This window comes from Phocoena phocoena, chromosome 8 (assembly GCF_963924675.1).
Source record: "Phocoena phocoena chromosome 8, mPhoPho1.1, whole genome shotgun sequence".
NCBI classification, from domain to species: domain Eukaryota; kingdom Metazoa; phylum Chordata; class Mammalia; order Artiodactyla; family Phocoenidae; genus Phocoena; species Phocoena phocoena.
In genome coordinates this window covers 62,674,108-62,698,339 of record NC_089226.1, presented here as the reverse complement: position 1 = coordinate 62,698,339, position 24,232 = coordinate 62,674,108, and the positions used below count along the sequence as shown (strand labels likewise).

The window sequence follows — 24,232 nt, the reverse complement described above, 5'->3', positions numbered from 1 at the left end:
CCCCCCTCCATTGGGGACCTCCCAAAGGGGGAATAGCTTACTGATTCAGAGTTCTGGTACTGAACTCTGTGGGCGTGCATTGGACTAGTTCCCGGGAGAGGAAAACCGAGAGAGAATGAGATTTGAACTAGCCTTGCATTTTTTATGGAGGCCCTTGTTTTGGCTAAGTGCCATGAAACATTGTACCTGGGGATCTCATCTCATTTTTTTTAAATGCTGGCAATAGAGATCCAATTGAAAAATAGTATTATAATCTAGCGAGCCATTAGTTGGCCAGCTTTCTCCATCTGCCAGTTTATATTGGGGCTACATGGTGTTGCAAAAGGAAATAAGCCGTCTCTTTGGTAGTGGGCAGTACTCGAAGAATTTCCCGTTACAGAGAATGCACCCTAGCAGCAATTTCACCAGGACAGAGGCTTGATTACCCATATGGGGAGTCCTTATTTCTGGTGTGTTTCCAGCTTCCCAGTGGCCTCTTCCTAGGGTTGGTAGCAACACAGATCCCACAGGATCTGGCCCACACCAAGTTGTCTAGGCACTCTAACTGAAATCTGAACCAATCTTCACAGGGGCTGGAAGGGGAGATGCTGTCTAAGAGAGCCCTAGTTATAAAGTCCCCTCTAAGTTAGCAAGTAGACGTTTCCAGGCCTACTGTGGGACTGTAGGAGATACCCAATGTAGGTGAGTGCTTTCAGCGAGCAGTCCTCGGAGATAGGGTAAAGGAGGAATGGGTTATAAATAAGCGTTCTCTAATCAGATAAATTGCTCGGAGAGCCTCTCTGGCAGTCAAGGAGCCTTGTTCAAAAAGGGCTTGACCCTGCTTGGTTACAGGCAATCAAGCAGGGAGGCCGAATGCCCATTTGGAATGTGTACAGTTCTCTAGACTCTCAGCTGCAAGGACCCAAGGACTTTGGATGATTTGGGTGTCCTCTTCTTCCTTCTCTGGCTAGATGGTAATTTTCTGGAAATCTGGCAAAAATAAGAATTTTAAAGGGTTTGTGTCTCAGAGGAAGGATCCCCTAGGGATCTGTGATAGCGGTAATGGGGAGAGACCTACCCAACAGAGCCATATACCCTGCCCCAGGATGGCAAGTTAGGGCAAGACGAACCAATACAGAAGATGTGCTTTTGGACTATATCCTAGAGTCGGCAGTGCTGCAGGGGTCAGGGCTGTGAGTGTGTTTTACAGTGTGCCAGCTCACATGGACATTTGCTTCCAGCCGGCAGGATACCTAGTGCTCACCTACCCCGGTCCGTCACCGGCTTATCCTTTCACAGGAGTCCTCCAGTGGAGAGCACCCTCGTGGCCTTTAAGTGCTCGACCCATGCCCACAGTTGTGGTAAGTATTTCCCAGAACATCAGGGCAAACAAGACCACACAGAACAGAGATTGAAGTTTCACCCTGATCAAGAACAGAGACTAGGGCTTACGTTGCACACACAAAACAAAGATGCTCTTACCGTGTGGTGGCCTGGAGGGCTTCCCGTCCAGTCCATTCAGGCAAACAATTGTCCAGTCTCGCCTCCCCCGTTATCAGAGCATTGGCTCAATATAGACAACCAACCGTCCAGTCCAGTCTTCTCGGCAGAGGTCTGGCTCCAACCACGTGGCCAGGATCCTTTCCCTTAATTAGCCAACCCCTACAACCGCCATTGGCCTTATCGACCGAAGTGGGGTCAGCGCCCCCTGTGTTGGGCATCGCCTGGATACTACACCAATCTGTAGCAAGTGTCCTTGGAGACGTGCTGGGGTGGGGGTGGGGACTTAACCTGGGGAGCACCCCGCTTGACTCTTGGCTGCTTTTTGATCTCAGGCTTAATTTAGTAACCTTCACTGGCTCAGGGATCCAGAATTGGAGCAAACTGGCCAGTTATTTAACTTGCCTTGTGGGCGAGTAAGCCCTGAGTTACCAGACGGAATGGGACCCCCACTGGACGCCAAAATTTGTTACCGAATTAAGTCGTATGGGCCCTGCTCCAGCCCTAGCCCAGTGGAGGCTCTCTGCCTTGGCGAGGGAGGGTTTTTTTTCTGTTTGGGTTCAAGTAGGTGAATAACAAAACCCAAGCTGCGATTGACCCAGCACAGTCTTCATTCAGTGGCCAAAGAATGGAGAGGTGGGAACTAAGTTCACAGATCAAATTCTCACCCAGCTGGTGAGAGGGGTTTAAAGAGTAAAGACAGCGGGAGGAGGAGTGAGGCGAGCCATGTGGAGGCATGTGCAATAGTCTACAGGGGAAGGGGTGGGGCTTTTTCTGAGGGACTGGGGTGCCACCCCCTTTTTTGGTCCTTAGTGTCAGGTCCTGGCCACCAATAGGTGCATCATTTAATATGCTAATGTAGTAAGATGAGACTCAGGGTGTGTTGGAGGTCAGATTCATTGCCCTATTGGTCCCAGCTGGTTCCATCTGTTTTTTTTTTTTCTTTTGTGTGTGTGTATAGCTTCCTTTTCTTTTCTCTGAACCCTTCAAGTTAAAAATTTATGTTCACTCCTCCTAACGGTGGGCGTTGGTGGGTTTTGAGCAAAGACCTGGAGCAGCTCTGGCAACAGAGATACTCACCCCACCCCTACCCCTGCCCTAGCCAGACCTGGAAGAGGGGAGTGGAGGAAGCAAGCCCCATCCCTCTTAGCTCAGCAGCTAATCCCCCCTCCCTAGCTCTGTCCCTGGGGGTTGGGGCCCTCATTCCAAATTGTGTACTGGAAGCAGCATCCTCACCCCTTCCACCTCAAGGAGGGGACCGCCGGGGCTTGCACGCTTGGCTGTAGCCAGGATAGAGGCAGATGGGCAGGAAAGGCCTGATGACATTAGCACTCCTGAGCCATCGGACTGGGAGTTTAAAGCATCCCTCCTGTCTAATCTGTAGCTGGCCCCTCCCAGCCTCCAGGTCCACCGGAGGCTGAGCCTGCCTTCTAGTTCAGTACCTTTACCTCTGCCTAGTGTCTTTTAGGCACAGTCCAGCTTCATACGTGCCCCTGGTGTGGAGTGGGTGCCGCTGGGCCTGAGAGCTGTCCTGCCCAGGGCAGGCAGGACCTGAGGTGCCCTGCTCACACGTGTCTGGTAGGACACGTCCCTGCTCCTCGCCATCACTGCGCTCCTGTTGGCCCTGAAGAACAAGAATGTAAAGAAGAGGCGTCCTATCACCTTACAGCACCCTGAAGCCAAGTTCCTGCTGCCCCTGACAGAGAAAGAGGTGATGGGTCAGCCCTCCCCCCCTGCTGTCAGGGGCAGGATGGGGGGGGGGTGATGTGAGAGGAAGACAAAGCGGTGGGGAATGTGTTGGCTGGGGAGGCCAGGGCAGTGGGATGGGCATTCCATGGCTTCTAGTTTGCTCCCCACTGCCACTGTCTGTGTATGTGTGCTGGGAGCTCCTTTCCCAGGCATCTGAGCTGCCCAGCAAACCTTCCAGAAAGCTGACTGAGCCTGCCTCTGTTTTCTGTTTTATTAGCAAATCAGCTACAACACTCGGAGGTTCCGCTTTGGACTGCCCTCGCCGGACCATGCCTTAGGGCTTCCTGTAGGTGAGTGGAGTTTAGTGTCATCACCAGGACCTGGGCCTTGTGGGCACTCTGCTCCTATCAGAAACTCAGCTGAGGTGTAGAGGTTGCCCTGCTACCTTTCCTGAGCCACATAAGCTCAAAGAGGTAGGGAGATAGGCTTAGGGACAGTCCATTCCCTTTCTCATTGTTCCATTGGGGCTGACACAAAAGCGATATCTTAATGAGCATTGAAAAGAACTGAGTCTAGAGTCAGAAGGTCTAAGATCCCATTGCCAGCTCCTTGCTGGGCAATCTTAAGCAAGTCCCTCAACCTCTCTGAGACTCTGTCTATGACATGGGGTTTCCCAGGCCTGTCTGCTACTTGCATTGTTGTGAGAATTAAGTGACTGATGGATGTGAAAATTCAGAAACTGTAAAGTGCTGTGCACTTAGGACGGATGGGAGGAATTGATGTTCCCCTACTGTCAAGAGAAAGGCCCAGAAGTTTTGGAGGGGCAGGAGGGGGTTGGTGCCCTTCCCCTCCAGTACGTGGATTCTCAGCAGGGACCTCAGACTCATGCACGAAAGGAGGGACCATTGTGGATATGAGCCCTAGCAGTCCTAGAGTTCCAAGTTATCATTTCTAACCTGTACCACCACCAGGTGGCTGAGTCAGTCTTAGCGCTCTGCTAGGCCCACAGCCGGAAACTTTGTGCTGCTTGCCTTCCTGGTGGAGATCCTCATCCATAGCCTACTTGTCCTGGGTACATGGGACAAAAGCTTGATGTCACCTCTTCAGGTGATGAAATTACCCACTAGGCAGCCAGCCTGGCCCCTGAGCCTCCTTGCTGCTTCCTCTGTCCCTTTTCATCCGTGAAAGCTGGGTGTCAGCCTGCCTTCCAGCCCTCTGCCTGGCTGGTGAGACCAGCCCTATTGGCAAGAAGGCAGAAGAATAAAACCTCTGAGAAACAGAATTTCTTAGAAACTGTCATGACCCACTCTCTCCTCAGCCCTGGTGTGGGCAGTGCACAGTCAGTGCACAAGGTAATTTAGAGGCTTCTGGGAGAGTCTGCTGTGGAGGCTCGGAGATCGCTCATGCTTGCCAGCCCTGCTGAAATGAAGCTGGTTAGAGATGCCGTCTGCGGGACCAGCCGGGCAGCCCCGTTTTCTCTGAGGCTGCTGCCAGGCCAGGCCCAGGTTGGCTGCATCTGAAAGAGGCTTTCTAAGGTTTCCAGTATCAGATGAGTTCTCAGCAGGAAGCTGCCACAGGTGTTTATTCCTGGGTATCCCTGGTTCCCAGCCAGGGCATAGCCAGAGTCATTGAGCCTGTCCTTTCTTTTCTTTAATTTTATGGAAGTACAGTTGATTTACAATGTTGTGTTACTTTCTGCTGTACAGCAAAGTGACACAGTTATATATATATATATTCTTTTTCATATTCTTTCCCATTATGGTTTATCACAGGATATTCAATGTAGTTCCCTGTGCTGTACAGTAGGACCTTGTTTATCCATCCTAAGCCTGTCCTTTCTTAACCCAGAGCGTTTGCACCTCAGGCTTCGGGGCCCCTCAAAGACTGGGTTTTGCCCCTGCAGTGCCCCCTCCTCCTTTTCCTCCTTCCCTCCCTCCTGCCCTTCTCCTGCCCCTTCTCCCTGGGTCTCTGCTATGTCTGCATATGGTCTCTCTCTGTCCTGTGCACACACAGCTTCTACCCCCTCAGATACTCTGGCTCAGAACTTCCTCTTGCCTTTGTCTCTTGGCACCCCTTTTTTTTTTTTTTTTTTTTTTTTTTTTTTTATTTTTTGCGGTACGTGGGCCTCTCACTGTTGTGGCCTCTCCCATTGTGGAGCACAGGTTCCGGACGCGCAGGCTCAGCGGCCATGGCTCATGGGCCTAGCTGCTCCGCGGCATGTGGGATCTTCCCGGACCGGGGCACGAACCCGTGTCCCCTGCATCGGCAGGCGGACTCCCAACCACTGTGTCACCAGGGAAGCCCCTTGGCATCTCTTGATTGCAGCTTCTGCCCTCACCACTAATTGCCTTAGTCACTGAAGTCTCCCATGTTGGATGCAGCAGAAATCTGAGTGGCCTAGCCCATCATGTGACACTGGATCGTGGAGTCATGATCCACAGGTCTCTGGCCACCCTGGTCTGTTCATGTCTACCCTGGGGGGACAGAATTACATGGTTCAAAGCTTCACTGCTGTCCTTCAGCAGAGCCATGGGCCAGGGAGACACAGTGCTGCTGCTGGAACTCATGGTCCATGGATGTCTAAATCCTGGAGCCCTGCATACCTGTGAGACCAGGCCTGCTCCATGCCAGGGGACAGGATACAGATGAGGGAGCTGTGATTCATTCATAGACCCCAGTAATACATACAGTTTAGGAAGAAATGACTTTACGAAGGCAACATATTTTGCTTTAAAAAGGAAACACTTTTCTGTAATTTTTAATGCTCAGCCTCCAACTTTAATTAGCTCTTCCTGCCCCACAGAGCACTTTGACACGGTAAGCCTGCACCGACAGTAGGCTTCCTGTGTATGAAGCTCACAGCTACGCTGTGATGGAGTCAGGGCAGGTATATGGGGTGAAGTGACTTGTCCAGGCTTGCACATGGAGTGATAAGGGCAGGCCTAGGATCTAGGCATCCTGGACTTGGGCTTCTTCCCTGCTTGGCCCTCCTCCCATGCACCTGTCGCGCTATGCACCCCCTCCGCCACCAAAGCTCAGTCCTTTAGAGAAATCCTTGGTCCTGTTTAGGCTGGCCCTGCTCAGTCTTAACATTTGGTGCCTTTTCTGTAGGTAACTATGTTAATCTCTTGGCCAAAATGGATGGTGTGTTGGTGGTCAGGGCTTACACGCCTGTGTCCACTGATGAGGATCTAGGCTTTGTGGACTTAACTATCAAGGTAAATGATGCCCGCCATGTCCAGCTGCCTCACCGTCACAAGCTTGTTCAGGGTGGGTGGAAAAGGGGCACGTACTCTGGACAGGGCTTCCCAGCGATGTCATTTAACAGTGAAGCTGTTGACCTAGTGAAGTCTTCAGGTGTTGCTTTAGAGCAACCGTGAGTGCAGAGGATTTGCTCTTCCTGGTTTCTGGTAGCAAGTGTATTCTTGAGTTGTGTGTGGCTGTGGCCTCGGGGCTGAAGGTGTGAAAACCATGCTGCCTTATTTTTCAGATCTACTTCAAAAATGTACACCCTAATCATCCAGAAGGGGGGAAGATGACTCAGTACTTGGAGAACATGAAAACTGGGGACACCATCCTTTTTCAAGGGCCATCCGGGCACCTGTTCTATCATGGGTCAGGTACTGGGGGGTTCACACTGGGCCTCCAGCTAGGAGGAAGAAGATGCCTATGGTTGTTCCATTGTTCTAGAAAGCTCCTCAGATTTGAGTCACATGGGCTTGTCCCTGAAGTCTTCATACATTCATTCACACACCCACTTTATGAGATTATAAGCTCCCTGAAGGTAAGGGAGTGATTTGGTGTTTCCTCATCACTGTATCTCCAGCACAATGCCTGATGCACAAAAGGCACTTGCTGTTGCTGAGAAATGGAGGGTGGGTGGATGGATGGATGGAATGCACACTCATCCATTTGCTCACATGCTCATCACTTACTCGTTCGCTGCTGTGGGCGAGAGAGCTGTGTGACACTCCATGTTAACTTCAGCCTGTCTTTCTCCTTCCTCAGAAGAGAAGGTGCAGTTATTCCCCCAAGGGTGCCCAGGCTCTACTCCCACTTTGGGCCCCGGTGGACCAGGGCTGGCTAAGGAGGCCACCCTGGCTTGCTCCTCTGGTTTAAAATGGCATAGCCACTCGCTTAGGTGGACTTGCTTCCTGGGAGGCCCAAGGAACTCAGTGATGTTTTGCGGGCTCTCAGTCAAGAGCCGTAGACATCAGAAGTATCCTCTGTGTTTTCAGGGAAGTTTACGTTCAAACATACGAAACGAGTGAGCTTGAAAACAAACTGGTCCATCACCTGGGAATGATTGCTGGGGGCACAGGTAAGAGGCTACTGGGGGCTTCATCCACAGGGTGAGCCCTGAGACCTTTCTGACTTTGGAGTCATTTGGTCCTAGAAGGGGTGATGTGAGAGATTCCTTCCCTGGCTCTTTGAGATGGGGATGCAGGGCCAATGACAGGTCTTGACACTGACCCTGGATGCCCTGCTCTCCTTAACCAACATGCTGGCCGCCCCACAAGCCCCTGGAGCCTCTAAGGTGAGGCTGGGGGCCAGGCTGGGCAGGGCCACACAGGCCCCAAGGGCTCCTGGATCCTGTTCAAGCCTGATGCTCCCCATCCCTTGAAAATGAATGCCTGAAAGATGAGAACAAACGTGTGAGGAGAACAACGTGCCAGGCACCGTAACGGGCACTTTTTAAACTATCACATTTACTTGCCATTAAATCTGTTTTACAAATGACACTGAAGAGCTCAGACAGGTGCCTGACTCACCTTAGTCCGACAGGGAGCTAGATGTGAAATGCAGTCGTTTCAAAGCCAGTGCTGCCATGTGAAAATGAGAAGTGCTTTCGATGGATTGTTGCATTAGAAGGGAAAACCAAAACGAAGGGTGGTTCTGCCCTTTCAGTTCTGGGGACAGAAGTGAGAGAAGTAATCGGGGCCAAGGGAGCTTGTGAAGCTGCTGCAGACCACAGACGGTGAGCACCAGAGGGGAAGGGAAACCCGGCCTGCCTGCCAGCTGTGTTCCAGGGGTTACGCCCCTGCTGCAGCGCCCAGCGGCAAGACCAGGATGTCCCTCGTCTGTGCCAACCAGGTCAGTTCTGCTGAGTCAGCCTTGAGCGAGGCAGGAAAGTTCCACTGTTTGCTGAGCTGGCCTCTGCATTCTTTTCCTCCCCACTCCCGACGGTCATGCTGCTCGGGGCGCCTGCAGCTATGGGAGGGCTCACTGGCCTCAAGTAGGGCTGCTGGCAGCCATAGAAGCTGAGTCCAGGCCTGTTTTTCCATTTGTTTTTGTTTTTTAACTCTGTCTCCCCAAACAACCATAAGCACGAAGCTTTCCTTCTTTCTTTAATATATAATTCTGTGCTTTTCCCAGTGTAAAATCATAGAAGCCTTGCCCTTAGTGGAAATGTCAGAAAATATGGACGCATATAAATAATTTACTTCTTTTTTTGTTTGCTCTATACATGCTATATATTCACAATTATATATATGTTGTTTTTCATTTTTAGTTTTTTTACTCAACATTACCACGCAGGCATTTTCTTTTTTTTTTTTTTTTTTTTTTTTTGTGGTACGCGGGCCTCTCACCGCTGTGGCCGCTCCTGTTGCGGAGCACAGGCTCCGGACGCGCAGGCTCAGCGGCCACGGCTCACGGGCCCAGCCGCTCCACGGCACGCGGGACCCTCCCAGACCGGGGCTCGAACCCGCGTCCCCTGCATCAGCAGGCGGGCTCCCAACCACTGCGCCACCAGGGAAGCCCCCATTTCCTTCTCATTAAAACTCTTTACAAGTATTTCCATCAGTCTATATCAAGTCGCACCATCATTACTAAATCTCCTCCTCCATTCAGGTTGTTTTCAGTTTTCACAGTTATAAATGATACAGTGAGGAATAATTGTGCCTAGGCTGAGATTATTTTATTAAGCAGAATCGCAGAAGTGGAATTGTTGGGACAACGATCGTGACGGGTTTTACGGTCCAGGTCTTGTGTGCAGCATCTCTGAGCCTGCAACAGATCTTTTGGCTTTGTGCACTTTCCCCAGCGGACGCTATAGCCTCTGTCTTCCTCTGCTGTAGCTCTCCAGTGCCATAGATTATATATATCGTGTCATATATCACTGCCTTAGCTGCTCGCATTCCCTGCAGGAGATCCTGGGCCAGTCCGGTTTGCCTTGCCTGGCGCTCAGGGTGGATGCAGGAGCTGGGCTGGGACCCCCAGTGTTCAGACACAGCCTTCCAGCTGGAGGGCAGTCACCCAACGCCTCCCTCCACCAGAGGGCGTTTGTTGTGTCGGAGCCTCAGCAGAACTCTGGCTCAGAGTCTGCAGGGAGCACTCAAGCTAGAGTAGGGTGGCCGGGGTGGGAACGTGCTGACCTGTGTACTGAGTCTGGGGAACAAGCGGGATGCCCTGGAGGGGTGAGGCTCGTGTTGCTTCTTTTCTAGACACAGGAGGAGATCTTGGTGAGAAAGGAGCTTGAAGAAGTTGATAGAACTCACGCAAAGCAGTTCAACCTGTGGTACACCCTGGACAGGCCTCCTGTTGGTAAGGTCCCCGTTGTCCCCACCGTGGGTCAGCTCCAACCCTTGACCCAGTCAGGGGCCAGTCCCTGGGTTGGTTGGTTCTGGGCTGGGTGGCTGAGGCCTTGGACTATGTCTCTACTTGGGAAATGCAGGAATTTGAGGGAGAGAGGATTTGGGATGACCTGCTTGTAAGGGCGGTATCGGGTAGGTGTCCGATATCTCAGCGGCACTCCACGCACTACTCTGAACGTCAGGGGGGACCCTGAGGCCCCGGGCCACCCTGAACACCCACTCCACACGGCATCCCGCAGAGCCATCACTCACACTGCCTCCTGTACGGCCACTGACCCTTTCACCCTGCACCCCGCACCTCACCTAGGACAGCAGTCCTCATAAGCCGAGCCCCGGCCGCCACCGCACACGCCGCACCCCGCAGAGCCCTCACGCTGACAGGCTGCCTCTCCCACTCAGCGCTGAGCTGTGCCTGCCTCGTCGTACAGCTCACTGCCCAGCAGAGGGCGCCACCCAAACGAGCCAGTCCCCAAACAACCACACACCCTCTGCGTGGCACAGCTCCTGCTCACCGCCTCGATTCACGCCGCACCCGGGTGCACCTGTCTCAGGGTGGCGTTCACCCACGCCGGTGCTTACAGCAGACAGACACCAGCCAGGGACTCAGAGCCCCAGCAGTGAGCCTGGGGTCTGGGGTAAGTACTGAAAAGGGCTCTCTGGGGCCCCCACGCCCTCTACTCCCAGCTTTCTGCGGAGAGCAGTAGTGCAGATGTCTACGCCTTGGCGCATAGCCTTGTGTTCCTCTTCCCGGCTTGAGGGAGGGCGGGCAGGGGGCCTGGGGTCAGGGACGCAACCTGGCCCCCGCAACAGCTTTTTTCTGCTTAATCTCAGGCTGGAAGTACAGTCAGGCTTCATTACTGAGGACACGATCAAAGAGCATCTCCCTCCTCCTGGGAGGTTCTCGTTCATCCTGGTGTGTGGCCCACCACCCCTGATCCAGAGAGCCGTGCACCCTAACTTGGAGAAACTGGGTTACACCAGGGACATGATTTTCACCTACTAATGCCTCCCTTGCTCTTAGCAAATTTGCCTGGTCCCGTTCATGTTTTACAGTGAGCTCAGCTTCACCATGTTATACTGGGAAGTGTTCAAAAGTCCCTTGTAATGCATCTTTGTGTATGCTGGCACTCCTTCCTCTCTAAAGTAGCTTCTGAGGCCTCCTTGCTTGAAGAGCCTTGAAGGAATTCCATTTCAGTATCTTTTTCCATAGTTTACTGAAATAAAATTCAGTGCAAAGCAGATAGCCATTGAGTGTGGCTCTGTGGGGGACCTGCCAGACAGGTAGAAGGCCTTGGCCTGCCCCACATGTGAATTGGCATCTTGTGTCCTTGGGGGGGTCACAATGGTCAAAGATACTGGGGCAGAACTCCAGGAGAGAGTCCCCAAGGGGGGGTCGTGTCAACTCCCAATTTCTCTTTAACCCCTCTTTCTAGAGTGTTGTTTTTAAGGTCACACCTATCAGAGGGCTCAGGCACCCTCCATGTGCACTCTTTCTTCTCTTGTAGGAGACCCTTGAAATGGAAATGGTGTTAAAAATACACATCAGGGCAATAGTCAACGTGGGCTCCAAGAATCCTGGACTCCCTGCACTTTACACCACAAATGGAGGTAAGGGGTGCTTCTTTGTTAAGGACCCTCTAAATGCCAGGCCCAATTCTGGTGTGGTCAGGTAGGGGTGGTTAGTACAGAAGCTTCTGAACTTGCAAACAAAATTATGTTCCTAAGGCTATTCCTCAAATCGTTCATATTTATTGCAAAGGGTATAAGTGTTCACTATCACCATCTGTTGTTTGTGGTCAGGATGACATGCTGTTGCTTTGTTATCTGTGCCTGGATAAAATCACTTATAATCTTGATTTTTTTTTTATTACTTCTGCTCTTGAAGTATAGTTGATTTATAATGTTTCAGGTGTACAGCAAAGTGATTCAGTTGTGTGTGTGTGTGTATATATATATATATTCTTTGTCAGATTCTTTTCCATTATAGGTTTGTTACAGGGTATTGCATATAGCTCCCTCTGCTATACAGTAGATCTTTGCTATTTTATATATAGTGGTGTGTACCTGTTAATCCCCAATTCCAAATTTATCCCTTCCCTCCCTTTCCCCTTTGGTAACCATAAGTTTGCTTTCTATGTCTGTGAGCCTATTTCTGTTTTGTGAATAAGTTCATTTATATCATTTTTCTAGAATGCACATATAAGTGAGATCATGTGATATTTCTCTTTCTCTTCATTTAGTATGTTGCTGCAAATGGCATTATTTCATCATTTTTTATGGCTGAGTAATATTCCATTCATCTGTTGATGGACATTTAGGTTGCTTCCATGTTTGCCTTGTGTAAATAGTGCTATGAACACTGGGGTGCATGTATCCTTTTGAATTAGAGTTTTCTCCAATATATGACCAGGAGTGGGATTGCGGGAACGTATGGCAACCCTATTTTTAGTTTTTTTGAGGAACCTCCATACACTTCTCCACAGTGGCTGCAATTTACATTCCAAGCAACAGTGTAGGAGGGTTCCCTTTTCTCTACACCCTCTTCAGCATTTATTATTTGTAGATATTTTGATGATGGCCATTCTGACCAGTGTGAGGTGGTACCTCATTGTAGTTTTGATTTGCATTTCTCTAATAATTAGTGATGTCGAGCATCTTTTCATGGGCCTGTTGGCCTTTTATATGTCTTCTTTGGAGAAATGTCTATTTAGGTCTTCTGCCCATTTTTTTGATTTTTTTTTTGATATTGAGCTGTATGAGCTGCTTGTATATTTTGGAAATTAAGTCTTGTCAATTGCACCATTTGCAAATATTTTCTCCCATTCTGTAGGTTGTCTTTTTATTTTGTTTATGGTTTCCTTTGCTGTGCAAAAGCTTTCAGGTTTAATTAGATCCCATTTGTTTATTTTTGCTTTTGTGTCCATTACTCTAGGAGATGGATCCAAAAAAATATTGTTGCGCTCTATGTCAAAGACTGTCTTGCCTGTGTTTTCCTCTAGGAGTTTTATAGTATCTGGTCTTACATTTAGGTCTTTATTCCGTTTTGAGTTTATTTTTGTATATAGTGTTAGAGAATATTCTAATTTCATTCTTTTACATGTCAGTGTCCAGTTTTATTGAAGAGACTGTCTTTTCTTCATTGTCTATTCTTGCCTCCTTTGTTGTAGATTAATTGACCATAAGCACGTGGGTTTATTTATGGGCTTTCTATCCTGTTCCATTGATCTATGTATCATTTTTTTTGCCAGTATCAAACTGTTTTGATTACTGTAGCTTTGTAGTATGGTCTGAAGTCAAGGAGCGTGATTCCTCCAGCTGCACTCTTCTTTTTCAAGATTGTTTTGGCTATTCAGGTTCTTTTGTGTTTCTGGATGAATTTAAAAATTTTTGTTCCAGTTCTGTGAAAAATGCCATCAGTAATCTGATAGGGATCGTACTGAATCTGTAGATTGCCTTAGGTAGTATGGTCATTTAAACAATACTGATTCTTCCAATCCAAAAACACGGTATGTCTTTCCATCTATGTCATCCTCAATTTCTCTCATCAGCCTATCAGTTTTCACAGTACAGGTCTTTTGCTTCCTTAGCTGGGCTTAGTCCTGGTTATTTTATTCATTTTGTTGCAATGGTGAATGGGATTATTTCCTTAATTTCTCTTTCTGATATTTCATTGTTAATGTATAGAAATGCAACAGATTTCTGTGTATTAATTTCGTATCCTGCAACTTTACTGAATTCATTGATGACTTCTAGTAGTTTTCTGGTGACACCTTTAGTATTTTCTATGTATAGTATCATGTCATCGGCAAACAGTGATGGTTTTTCTTCTTCCTTTCCAATTTGGATTCCTTTTATTTCCTTTTCTTCTCTGATTGCTGTGGCTGGGACTTCCAAAACTATGTTGAGTAAAAGAGGTGAGAGTGGACATCCTGGTCTTGTTCCTGATCTTAGAGGGAATGCTTTAATTTTTCACTGTTGAGTATGATGTTAGCTGTGAGTTTGTCATATGTGGCCTTTATTTTGTTGAGGCATGTACCCTCTATGCCCACTTTCTGGAGAATTTTTATCATAAATGGATGTTGAATTTTATCAAAAGCTTTTCCTACATCTGTTGAGATGATTGTATGGTTTTTATTCTTCAATTTGTGAATGTGGTGTATCACAATGATTGATTTGTGGATATTGAAAAATCCTTGCAGCCCTCAGATAAATCCCCTTGATTATGGTATACAATCCTTTTACTGTATTGTTGGAGTAGGTTTGCTAGTATTTTCTTGAGGATTTTTGCATCTATGTTCGTCAGCAATATTGGTTTATAATTTTTTTTGTGATATTTTTGTATCAGGGTGACGGTGGCCTCATAGAATGAGTTCAAAAGTGTTCCTTTTTCTCCAGTTTCTTGGAGAATAGTTTCAGAAGGATAGGTGTTATCTCTTCTCTAAATGTTTGATAGAATTCACCTGTGAAGCCATCTGGTCCTGGACTTTTGTTTCTTGGGGGTTTTAAAATTACTGATTCTATTTCAGTACTGGTAATTGGCCTGTTCATATTTTCTATTTCTTCCTGGTTCAGTCTTGGGAGATTGTACCTTTCTAAGACTTTGTCCATTTATTCTAGCTTGTCCATTTTATTGGCACATAATTGCTCAGAGTAATCTCTTATGATCCTTCATATTTCTGTGATGTCAGTTGTAACTTCTCCTTTTTAGCATATCTAATTTTATGGATTTGAGTCCTCTCCCTTTTTTTCTTCATGAGTCTGGCTAAAGGTTTATCAATTTTATCTTCTCCAAGAACAAGCTTTTAACTTCGTTGATCTTTGCTGTTTTCTTTGTCTCTATTTCTGCTCTTTATGATTTCTTTCCTTCTACTAACTTGGGATTGTTTCTTCTTCTTTCTCTGATTGCTTTAGGTGTAATGTTAGGTTGTTTATCTGAGATTTTTCTTGTTTCCTGAGGTAAGCTTGTATCACTATAAACTTCCCTCTTAGCACTGCTTTTGCTGCATCTCACAGGTTTTGGAATGTTGTGTTTTCATCTTCATTTGTCTCCAGGTATTGTGATTTCTTCATTGATCCATTAACAACCTCCACGTGTTTGTTTTTTACAGTTTTTTTTTTTTCTTGTAGTTGATTTCTAGTCTCATAGCCTTGTGGTTGGAAAAGATGCTTGATATGATTTTAACTTTCTTAGATTTACTGAGACTTGTTTTGTGGCCCAGCACATGATCTATTCTGGAGAATGTTCTGTGTGCATTTGAAAAGAATGTGTGTGTATTCTGCTGCTTTCGGGTGAAATGCTCTATAAATATAAATTAAGTCCATTTGGTCTAATGTGTTATTTAAGGCCTGTGTTTCCTTATTTTCTGTCTGGATGACCTGTCCATTGATGTAAGTGGGGTGTTGAGGTCCACTATTATTGTTACTATCAATTTCTCCTTTTATGTTTACCATTTGCTTTATATATTGAGGTGCTCCTATGTTGGGTGCATATATACTTACAATTGTTATATCTGCTTCTTGGATTGATCTCTTGATTTTAACAGTCTTTAAAGTCTATTTTGGCTGATCTAAATACTGCTACTCCAGCCTTCTTTTGATTTCCATTTGCATGGAATACCTTTTTCCCTCCACTCCCTTTCAGCCTGTATGTCTCTAGATCTGAAATGAGCCTCTTGTAGGCAGCAAATGTGTGGATCTTGTTTTTGTGTCCATTCAGTCACTAAGTGTCTTTTGGTTGGAGCATTTACTCTATTTACATTTAACGTAGTTATCAATATGAATGTTCTCATTGCCATTTTGTTAATTGTTTTGGACTTATTCTTGTAGGTCTTTCCCCCTTCTTTTGCTCTCCTGTAACTTGATGCCTGTTTGGATTCCTTTTTCTATTTTGTGTGTATTTCTATTATAGATTTTTGGTTTGCAGTTACCTTGAGGTTTGTGTATAGCAGTCTGTACGTATACATAATTGTTTTAAGTTGCTGATCTTACTTTCAAATGCACTTTAAATACGCTGCAGTTGTACTCTCCCCACCCTCACAATTACTCTGAGATCGTATTTTACATCTAATTGTTTTGTTTGTCCCTTGCTTACTGTGGATACAGATGGTTTTACCACTTTTGTTTCTTAACCTCCCTGCTAGCTTTGTGTGTGACTGATTTCCTACCTTTACCGTATGTTTGCCTTTACTGGTGAGCTGTTTCATTCCATAATTTTCATGTTTCCTGTAGTGGCCTTTTCTTTTCTTCCCTAGCGAAGTTCCTTTAACAGTTGTTGTAAAGCTAGTTTGGTGGTGCTGAATTCTTTTAGCTTTTGCTTGTCTATAAGGTTTTCGATTTCCCCTTCAAATCTGAATGACAGCCTTGGTGGGTAGAATATTCTTGGTTGTGTTTTTCCCTTTCAACACTTTTTAAATATATCTTGCCACTCCCTCCTGACCTGCAGAGTTTCTGCTGAAAATTAGCTGATAGTTTTATGGGCATTCCTTCATATGTTATTTGTTGCTTTTCCCTTGGTGCTTTTAGTATTCTCTTTAATTTTTGTCATTTTGCTTCATGTCTTGGTGTGTTTCTCTTTGGGTTCATCCTGTATGGGACTCTGCACTTCCTGGACTTGGGTGACTGTTTCCTTTCCCAGGTTAGGGAGGTTTTCAGCTATTATCTCTTCAAATATTTTCTCAAATCCTTTCTTCTCCTTTTGGGACCCCTATAATGCAAATATTAGTGTACTTGATGTTGTCCCAGCAGTGCACATCCTATCCTCTTTTCATTCTTTTTCCTTTTTTCTGTTCAGCAGTGGTGATTTCCTCTATTGCCTCATTTTGTCTATGTTGCTATTTGTAATTTTATGTATGTGGTAATTATGTTTCTCAACCTTGGAGAGGTGGCCCGCTGTAGGAGGCATCCTGTGCATCCCAGCAGTGCACATCCCTCTTGTCACCCAAGCCATATGCTCTAGGGTCCCCCCAAGAGAGCTGTGTGGATGCTTCTGTTGTGGTAGACCGACCATGTAGGCAGTCTGGGAGGCTTGGCTGAGCCCTAGTCTGGTTGGTTGTGAAACCCTAGGGTCCTCTGGGGCTAGCAGTGGCTCACTGGTGGGTGGAGTCAGAGTCCCAAAGACTCTGGGGCTGCTGCCCACCCACTGGCATGTGAAGCCAGGTCCTGGGGTTAGTGCCAGATCCTGGCAGCCAGAGCTGTTTCCTGGGGTCTAGCTGAAGTACCCAGGGACCCCAGAGCTTATTTGTGGAAGGGGCACCAGTTCCTGACAGTTGAATACGGGGGTCCTGTGTGTCCTGAAGGTTGCATGGGTCTGCTAGTGGGCAGGGCCCAGCTGGTCCCAGGGTAGGGTCTGGCCTGCGTTGGGGAACCAGTTTTCTTGCTTCAGGTGTCTGCCGCCTGGTGGTTGAGGCTGGTCTAGAGGTTTGTGCAGGCTTCCTCATAGGAGGGGCCAGTGCCTGTCCAGTGGTGAGTGGAGCTGGGTCTTGGCCCTCTGGTGGGCAGGACTGTGTCTAGCAGTAGTGAGCCCAGAGGCAGCTGTGGGCTCTTTAGGCAGCCTGTCTGCTGATGGGTGAGGCTGTGTCCCCACCTAGTTAGTTTGGCCTGAGGCATCCCAGGCATTGTCACCAGTAGGCTGTTGGGCGGGGCCTGTCTTGGAGCTAATGAGCCAAGATGGCAGCTGCCAACATCAACCATGTTCACTCTCCTGAGTGCTCCCCAGTATGGCTGCCACCAGTGTCTGTCCCCAGGGTGAACCGCCCCCACCCCCTAGGAGCCCCTTCTAGACCAGCAGGTAGGTCTGGCCCAAGCTCTTATCAAATTACTTTTGCTGTGTGTCCCTGTGCATGTGAGATTTGGCCTGTGCCCTTTGAGTGGAGTCTCTGTTTCCCCCGGTCCTATGGGGCTCCTGAAATTAAGCCCCACTGGCCTTCAAAAACAATTGCTCTGGTGGGGCTCATCTTCCCCATGCTGGACCCCTGGGCTTGGGAGCCTGATGGGCTCAGAGCTCTTGCTCCTGTGGGAGAATCTCTGTAATATAATTATTCTCCGGTTTGCAGGTTGCCCACCTCAGCAGGGGTGGGGGGGTGTAAATGGGAGTTGATTATGTTGCAAGCCCACCCTTCCTACCTGTTTTGTTGTGGTTAGTCTTTAGCTGTAGAAGATCCTTTCTGGTAGGTTCCAGTCTTTTTCATTGATGGGTTTTCTGCAGACAGTTGTGATTTTGGGGTGCTCCAGAGAGGAGGTGAGCTCTGGGTCTTTTTATTCTTCCATCTTGGCTGCTCTCCCCCCCCTGCTCTTGATTTTATATAATTCTGATAATGAACCAGAAATATCTGTGGGGATTTTGTTCTCCAAGGTACAGATGTGGAAACTGAGGCTTAGAGATGAAATTACTATCCCCGCAGCAGCTTAGCCTTCGTCTGTCCACCTGTTGAGCTCATCCTTAGTGAGTTTCCTACTCAGAGGAAGACACAATGCTGGGCACTGCACATCGAAGGTCCTACCCTCAGATGTTTTTCTTAAATACCAGTCACAACCATGCTTGTCCCCTGCTTTAAACCTCTCACTGCTTTCACTAGTCCGTATCCGGACACCCTGGGTCCCCAAGATAAATTTCAGGAGCCTGGCTTACAAAGCCTTTCTCGATCTGGCTCCAGCTGACCTCACCTGATTCTTCCTTCCTTGGGCCTCCCACTCTGACCCCATTCTCTGGCCCACTGGTTCTCAGCTAGAGGTGATTTTGTCGGGAGACATTTTTGGTTGTCCCAACTAGAGGGGTGCTGTTGGCATCTAGAGGGTAGAGGGAGAGGCCAAGGACGCTGCTAAACATCCAAGAGCACACAGGACAGCCCCGAGCACAATGACTTACCCAACCCCAAACGACAGCAGTGCAGAGGTCAGGACATTCTGCTCTCATCATACTGACCTCGGGTACTTCCTTGGATGTGCAGGGTTGTTTCAGGTCCCTCTGCCTGGAGTGCCTTTCCCCTCTGGCATACTTGAGGAAGCTGATTCATCTTTCAAAATTCAAGTAGCACCTCTCCTTGGAGACTTTTCAGTCCTTGTCCCCAGCCCTCCATTAAAAATGACAGTTTGCTCTTTGGGGCTGTAGGCACTTCTATTGGAGCATCTGTATCATTCAGCACACTCTTGTCTGAAACAGATCTGTACTCCCACAGTGGACCATCCCCACCCTCAGGCAAGGACCTTGACATTCATGCCTGTAGCCCCAGTGCTCTTCAGCCCAGAATGGGAGGTACTCAACCTGCGCAGATGAGGGAGTGGGCGGATGGAGAGCTTAGCATCATGGATCTCCTGGGCCATCAGAGGGCTAGGACTGGGTCTTACTCCTGTCTGTACGGGAACCCATCCATAGCAGGTGCTCAGTGAGGTTGTGTTGAGGATAGGTGTGGAAGGGGAGAAAGATGACACCTTACTTCAAGGTGAGCCAGGAAGTGCTCGGGCCCAAGGTCAGCACCGTGGGACAGAGAGAGACCTCCAACCCTAACAAACACCAGCCAAGGCTTCCTGAGAGAGGCTGGGGCTGTTCTGGACCTCAGCAGGCAGGATTCAGCTTCGTGACAGAGACTAGGAGAAGAGCACATTCCACGGGGAGGGAAAGGCAGGAGCACAGGCTAGAGCGTGGAAGGCCGAAGCTTCAGCTCAGGCTTTTGAACACTAATCTGTGGTAGTTGTGGAACTGAGTTCTTAGCAGGGAACAGGATGAAACAGTGCTCTGGGAAGGTCCCTCCGGGGATGGGGTGGAGAACACCTGGAGGGGACTAACTGGAAAGGAAGGGTGAGGGACCAATAGGAGACCCACCATGGAAATTAGATAGAGATGAGGCCAGAGCTAGAGCCGCCACAGGGAGGAAGAAGGGCCATCGCTAAGGGGGAAGGCTGGTTGGGTGGGGATTGTGTGGCCGGTACGTGTGCAGGTACCTCTCCCTGAGGTAGGGCATACCTGAGATGTGTTGCGGTGGAAATGTTGATTTGGGTGCCTGAGGGCCTTCCTCGGGGTGGCTGGGAGAGGGGGTTGCCGTTTGATCAGACAGTTGCCTCTGAGGCTGAGAAGGGAAAGGCTTCGAAGACGCCTGTGCTCAGGTGCTGGGAGGCCCCACAGCCCTGAGACACCGGGTGGCTTGAGGACAGCGGGAAGGGAGTCCGTTACTCCTTCCCTGCTGTCACTCCAGCCAGATTCCTGGGAAAGGAAATAGAATACGCGTTTCTGTATGGAAGCAGCCCAGGAGGGGGCTTCCTACCATTTCGCCCTGCTCAGAACATTCAGAATTATTTTTCCAGCAAAGCTTTTATGACTCACAGCCCTTCCCCTTGGGTGTAGGAACCCCCAGCTGTCACCAGGGATGGCGTGAGTCATTGAGTCTGTGCTGGCATCTCATCGCCCTCCCCACAAAAGTGGTCTGCAGTCCACGTATAAAAGTACAAAAGGTATAAAAGCTGTGACGAAGAGCACAGCACAGTTGAAGACATGTGGGCCACCTCCTGGACATCTGTTCCACAGCCCCGCTTTGTCCCGTCAGCACCCATGTTGGAGATGCCCTGCAGCCCAGCCTGGGCTCCACGGGTGGCCATGGGCCAGCTTCCCATCGAAGCAGACTCAGGCCATCAGACGTGCCTCTCTAGGCTGCCAGCGATAAGACAGTCATCACCAGTCCTCAGAGCTGGGAGCGGCCAGGCGGGAGTCGGTCAGCAGCTGGTCCTGGCTGAGCATGGTCTGAAAGGACACGGCCGAAGGCACTGTTCAACGGCGTTTTGGTCAAGGCTGCCCTGCGGCCACGATGTGGGAAGCAGCGGGGCACTGGGTGTGGCCCTGACTCCAGCGCCCTGTAAGTTCATGGTGTCCCAGGCACCCCACGTGTTGGCTCAGAATAGACAACACTGTCAACAATAAATTGCTCCTACCTTTAGAAGTAAAGTTGCTATTTCAAGGCCACCAAAGGCCTATAGAAGTGATAAGCGCAAGGCTGGGTGAACGTTTCAGTGTGTGAGCCAAGAAAAAAACAAATTGAAAACAGTGATCTTGTTTGGATTCGGGGAGACCCACCCCCTCCTTGACCATCGTGCCCTGGGATACAGCCTTCGTAACCTGCCTCAGTAAATCAGCAAAGGCCCCAGCGGGCTGGACGCTGTGGCCGGTGGGCGCAGTGCTGGGGCTGTCTAGGAACCGTGAGGCCCTGGAAGGCACAGGGCCTCAACAATGTAAATCTTTTTTGTGACTGGCCTTTTACCACCAGCTCCGGGCTGCCTAGCAGCCTCGCAAGGAGGATATTAGCCCTGCTTGACAGATAGGGGAGCCAGGGCTCGGAGAGAGTGACTTGCCCGAGGTCCCAGACAGGGACCAGGCCAGCCTCCCTCCAGAGTGCCTCCTCTCCCCTGGTCCAAGCTGCTTCATATGGTATGGCTTGTCCCCACTGGACATGCCAGGACGTGCTCACGTGCCTGTGGTGTCCATGAAGCCAGAGGCATGATAGGAAATATATGTCTCATGGATGGAGAGGGCAGAGCAGTGGCCACCAAGCCAGGGGCGAGGCCTGGGCTTTGGGCTGACGAGGCAGGTGACCCAGAGCTGCTGAGCATCTTGCTTTCCTCACCAGCCTTGGGCCTGGGAAGAGGGCCTGAGACCTAGCACACCTTAGCTGGTTTCAGCTCAAGGCTGGCAGCAGGCCAACAGAGAAGGCCTCTGGGCTGCTTTCCGTCTCGGCTGGTTCAGGCTCCAGCCCCCGGCCCCATCTGCTCTCCGCCAGCAGAGGCCCTGACGCCACAGGCTCTGGAGTAGGCCCGGGGGCTGCCCAGCACCACCCCCAAACTCCCGGGGCCTCCCCAGCACCTGTCCTACTGTGGAGAGAGGGTCAGAGTCCTACCGTGAGGCGGTGAATGTCTTGGGAGAGGAGCCCTATCTGCATCAGGGTGCCTTCCGAAGGTGCCATCTGTAAAACGGGCAGCAGCCTGGTCAGCACATGTGGACTGAGCTCGTGATTCGCAGAGGTGGCATGCAAGTCCTATCCTGCGCAGGCATGCTCCGCAGGCGAGCGGGCAAGGAGTGGGCCAGGCCCTGAGGAGTGACGGGTGGAGCACATGCTGCTTCTGTCCCTGGGGGAAAGGCAGAGCCTCCAGTGTCCCACACCATCACACACACACTCTTTGTCCCCACCCCGGCGCCAGCACTAAGGGGACACAGGAGCAGGGCACAGACGGGCCCTGTCAGAGCGACCCTTTAGCACAGGTTCAGTGCTCCAGCTACTTCCAGGAGCAGAGAGGGGCAGGGATGAAGGCCGTCAGGGTGCTGGACACACTGAAAATTTCTGGCACCAGCAGGACCCCAGACACTGATGCCCCAGTATAGGCACAGCTAGGCATCCTCAGGGAGCCAGGGCGTCCTCACTCCTAGGGCCCTGCCTCCTCTCCTTCTCAGGTAAATGCTGGCCTGCTCCTTCTTCCCCAAACCTATTTGGACATTGTAGATTTGCCCTTTGAGGGCATCGAGTATAATCCATCATTCTATAGGTAGGAAAACTGGGGCCCACAAAGTGATACAGGCCTTGCTCGAGGCTGCACAGAGAACTAGTGACATAACAATTCCATGCAGGGTTTGCAAGCAGGCACATGCGGAGATTCTCCCACCAGGACACGATAAGAAACAAGGGACAAAGCCCGCCCTGACTGTGGCTCTAAACTGCAGTGTCCAGGTATCAGCCCCGGGGAGCACCTGTCATTCAGTGGTTCCGGCCATGCCAGCTGGCAAGCCTGTGCCCTTATCTCTTGCTGGCTGGACTTCAGGGGAGGCCGGGAGGCCATGGCCTGAGACTCATGGTAGTTTAAGAAGCAAATCTTCACATCGCCTCCATCTGGGACAGAATCAGTGTTCAGATTGGGGTCATGAGGCCCTGCCCCATCCGCCAGACAGTTATGATGCTGCCGTCGTGCTTCTGCAGACGAGGCCCGGGGACCCAGTAGAGCCAAAAGCTGCACTGGGACTAACTGGGATCTCATGAGCAGGAGCCCAGACTGGCAGGTGTGTCCCTCCCCCTGTCCTTGGCCAGGCCAGGCCCGTCTGGAAGACCCATTACCAGTTAGTCAGCCTCTAAATCAGGAGGACAGGTCTGTTCCAGCTCTGCCAACCCAGACCAGCCCCCACGGGGTTACGGGCCCAGCACGGTCAGTCACAGCGGAGCGGCACAACACGTGAAAGGACAGAGGGCCTTTCCAGCAATGCCACCTGGTCTCGCCACGCCCCCTTCACTAGGTGGCCCATCCCGCTGGAATGGAAACCGACTTCGGGGTCTGCACGACAGATGTGACCTCCAGTCAGGACGTGAGACACAAAGTGCCTCCCAGCTTCACACCGGCCAGTGGAGCCCGAAGCAACACCACAGACCTCCAAAGGATGGGGGTCCCTCCTTGCTCCAGCCCCCTCAACCCAGGACACCCACAAATCCTGAGCCAGCTCAGCAGCGCTGGCTCTCGAACTGCACGATGAGCAGCATTCCATCTCTAGCTGCGCCCAGCTCACTTCCCTTGACAAGATTAAAGATGCTGTGCAATTTGCTTTCTACATAAATATAGGCTTTATTACCAGAAAGAAGCGACCGCCTCCAAAGGAAGGCGCAACAGTTCCACTGTCACTGGGGCAGAAGTCCCTGCTGCTGTTCCTTCAGCCTCAGTCAAAACTGTGGTCACAGGCCTAAGGCGCTTGGGATTGCCCTCAACGGGGGCACAGCCGAGGGGCCTGAGAGCTCAGCCTCGGGATTGTCCGTGGTCTCTGGACCTGTGTCCAAGCTCAGGTATTGCCACTGGTGCTGAAGGTGGACATTCAGACTTACTGAAAACCTACAAGCATCTTTATGTCTTTCCTCCTGAGTCCCCAAGGCTGGCCCCTTAGCAAAGATGCAGCTCCATACCTGGCCACCCGCAGGCTTTGGAGCAAGACTGGCCCACGGGTACACAATGGCTGGAAAGTTTTCTGCAAGTCATGCACATACACAGGGGGTGAGGTGCAGTTACATGGTGACACACACGGAGTTACTGTGAGCTCTCAGGACGCACAGACAGTACAGGTGACAAAGGCATCAGCTAATCTGTCCCACCTGGCCCAGTCCATCCAGTTCAGGGGCATCGAGGGGGCTGAGGCCCTGGTAGCCCATACAGACCCTGTGACTGTCACCGACACCGTTGCTGGGCTCCACTGGGCAAACGTAGTCTGTCGATTCATCGAACTTCTTTTTTCTTATGTTTCCAAAATGTGAAAATCCCAGTTTCCTTGGCTAAAACACAGCAGATACAAGACTATGAGAAAGAGATGATCAAGCTAGCGTGCGGCTAGTACTGACAATACATTTTAGAACAGGCCGACGAGGAGAGGAATAAGGCAAACCGCTTCTAGAAAAACTCTTAACAAAATAGAGCTCCTGTAAGCAATTGCCCTTCTTGGGAAAAGCCAACAGATAAATCATCGT

At 49.9% G+C, this 24,232-nt stretch overlaps 2 protein-coding genes across 4 annotated transcripts in view; one reads left to right on the top strand and one right to left on the bottom strand.

The window, feature by feature from the left end:
* The first annotated feature begins 1,325 nt into the window (after nucleotides 1-1,325).
* CYB5R2 (cytochrome b5 reductase 2) lies at nucleotides 1,326-10,767 on the top strand. Its single transcript, XM_065882402.1, is given in 11 exon segments — nucleotides 1,326-1,340; nucleotides 3,062-3,190; nucleotides 3,446-3,518; nucleotides 6,280-6,386; nucleotides 6,659-6,798; nucleotides 7,407-7,489; nucleotides 8,199-8,216; nucleotides 8,219-8,262; nucleotides 9,615-9,714; nucleotides 10,596-10,604; nucleotides 10,607-10,767. Coding segments are annotated over 11 exon segments (879 nt in total).
* Nucleotides 10,768-23,845: 13,078 nt separating this feature from the next.
* Nucleotides 23,846-24,232, bottom strand: part of PPFIBP2 (PPFIA binding protein 2) — a 111,142-nt gene continuing 110,755 nt past the window's right edge. For all 3 annotated transcript variants that reach the window (XM_065883167.1, XM_065883166.1, XM_065883168.1), the window contains one exon: nucleotides 23,846-24,040. In XM_065883167.1, the coding sequence (XP_065739239.1) occupies nucleotides 23,846-24,040 (195 nt within the window). The remainder of the gene's footprint in view (nucleotides 24,041-24,232) is intronic.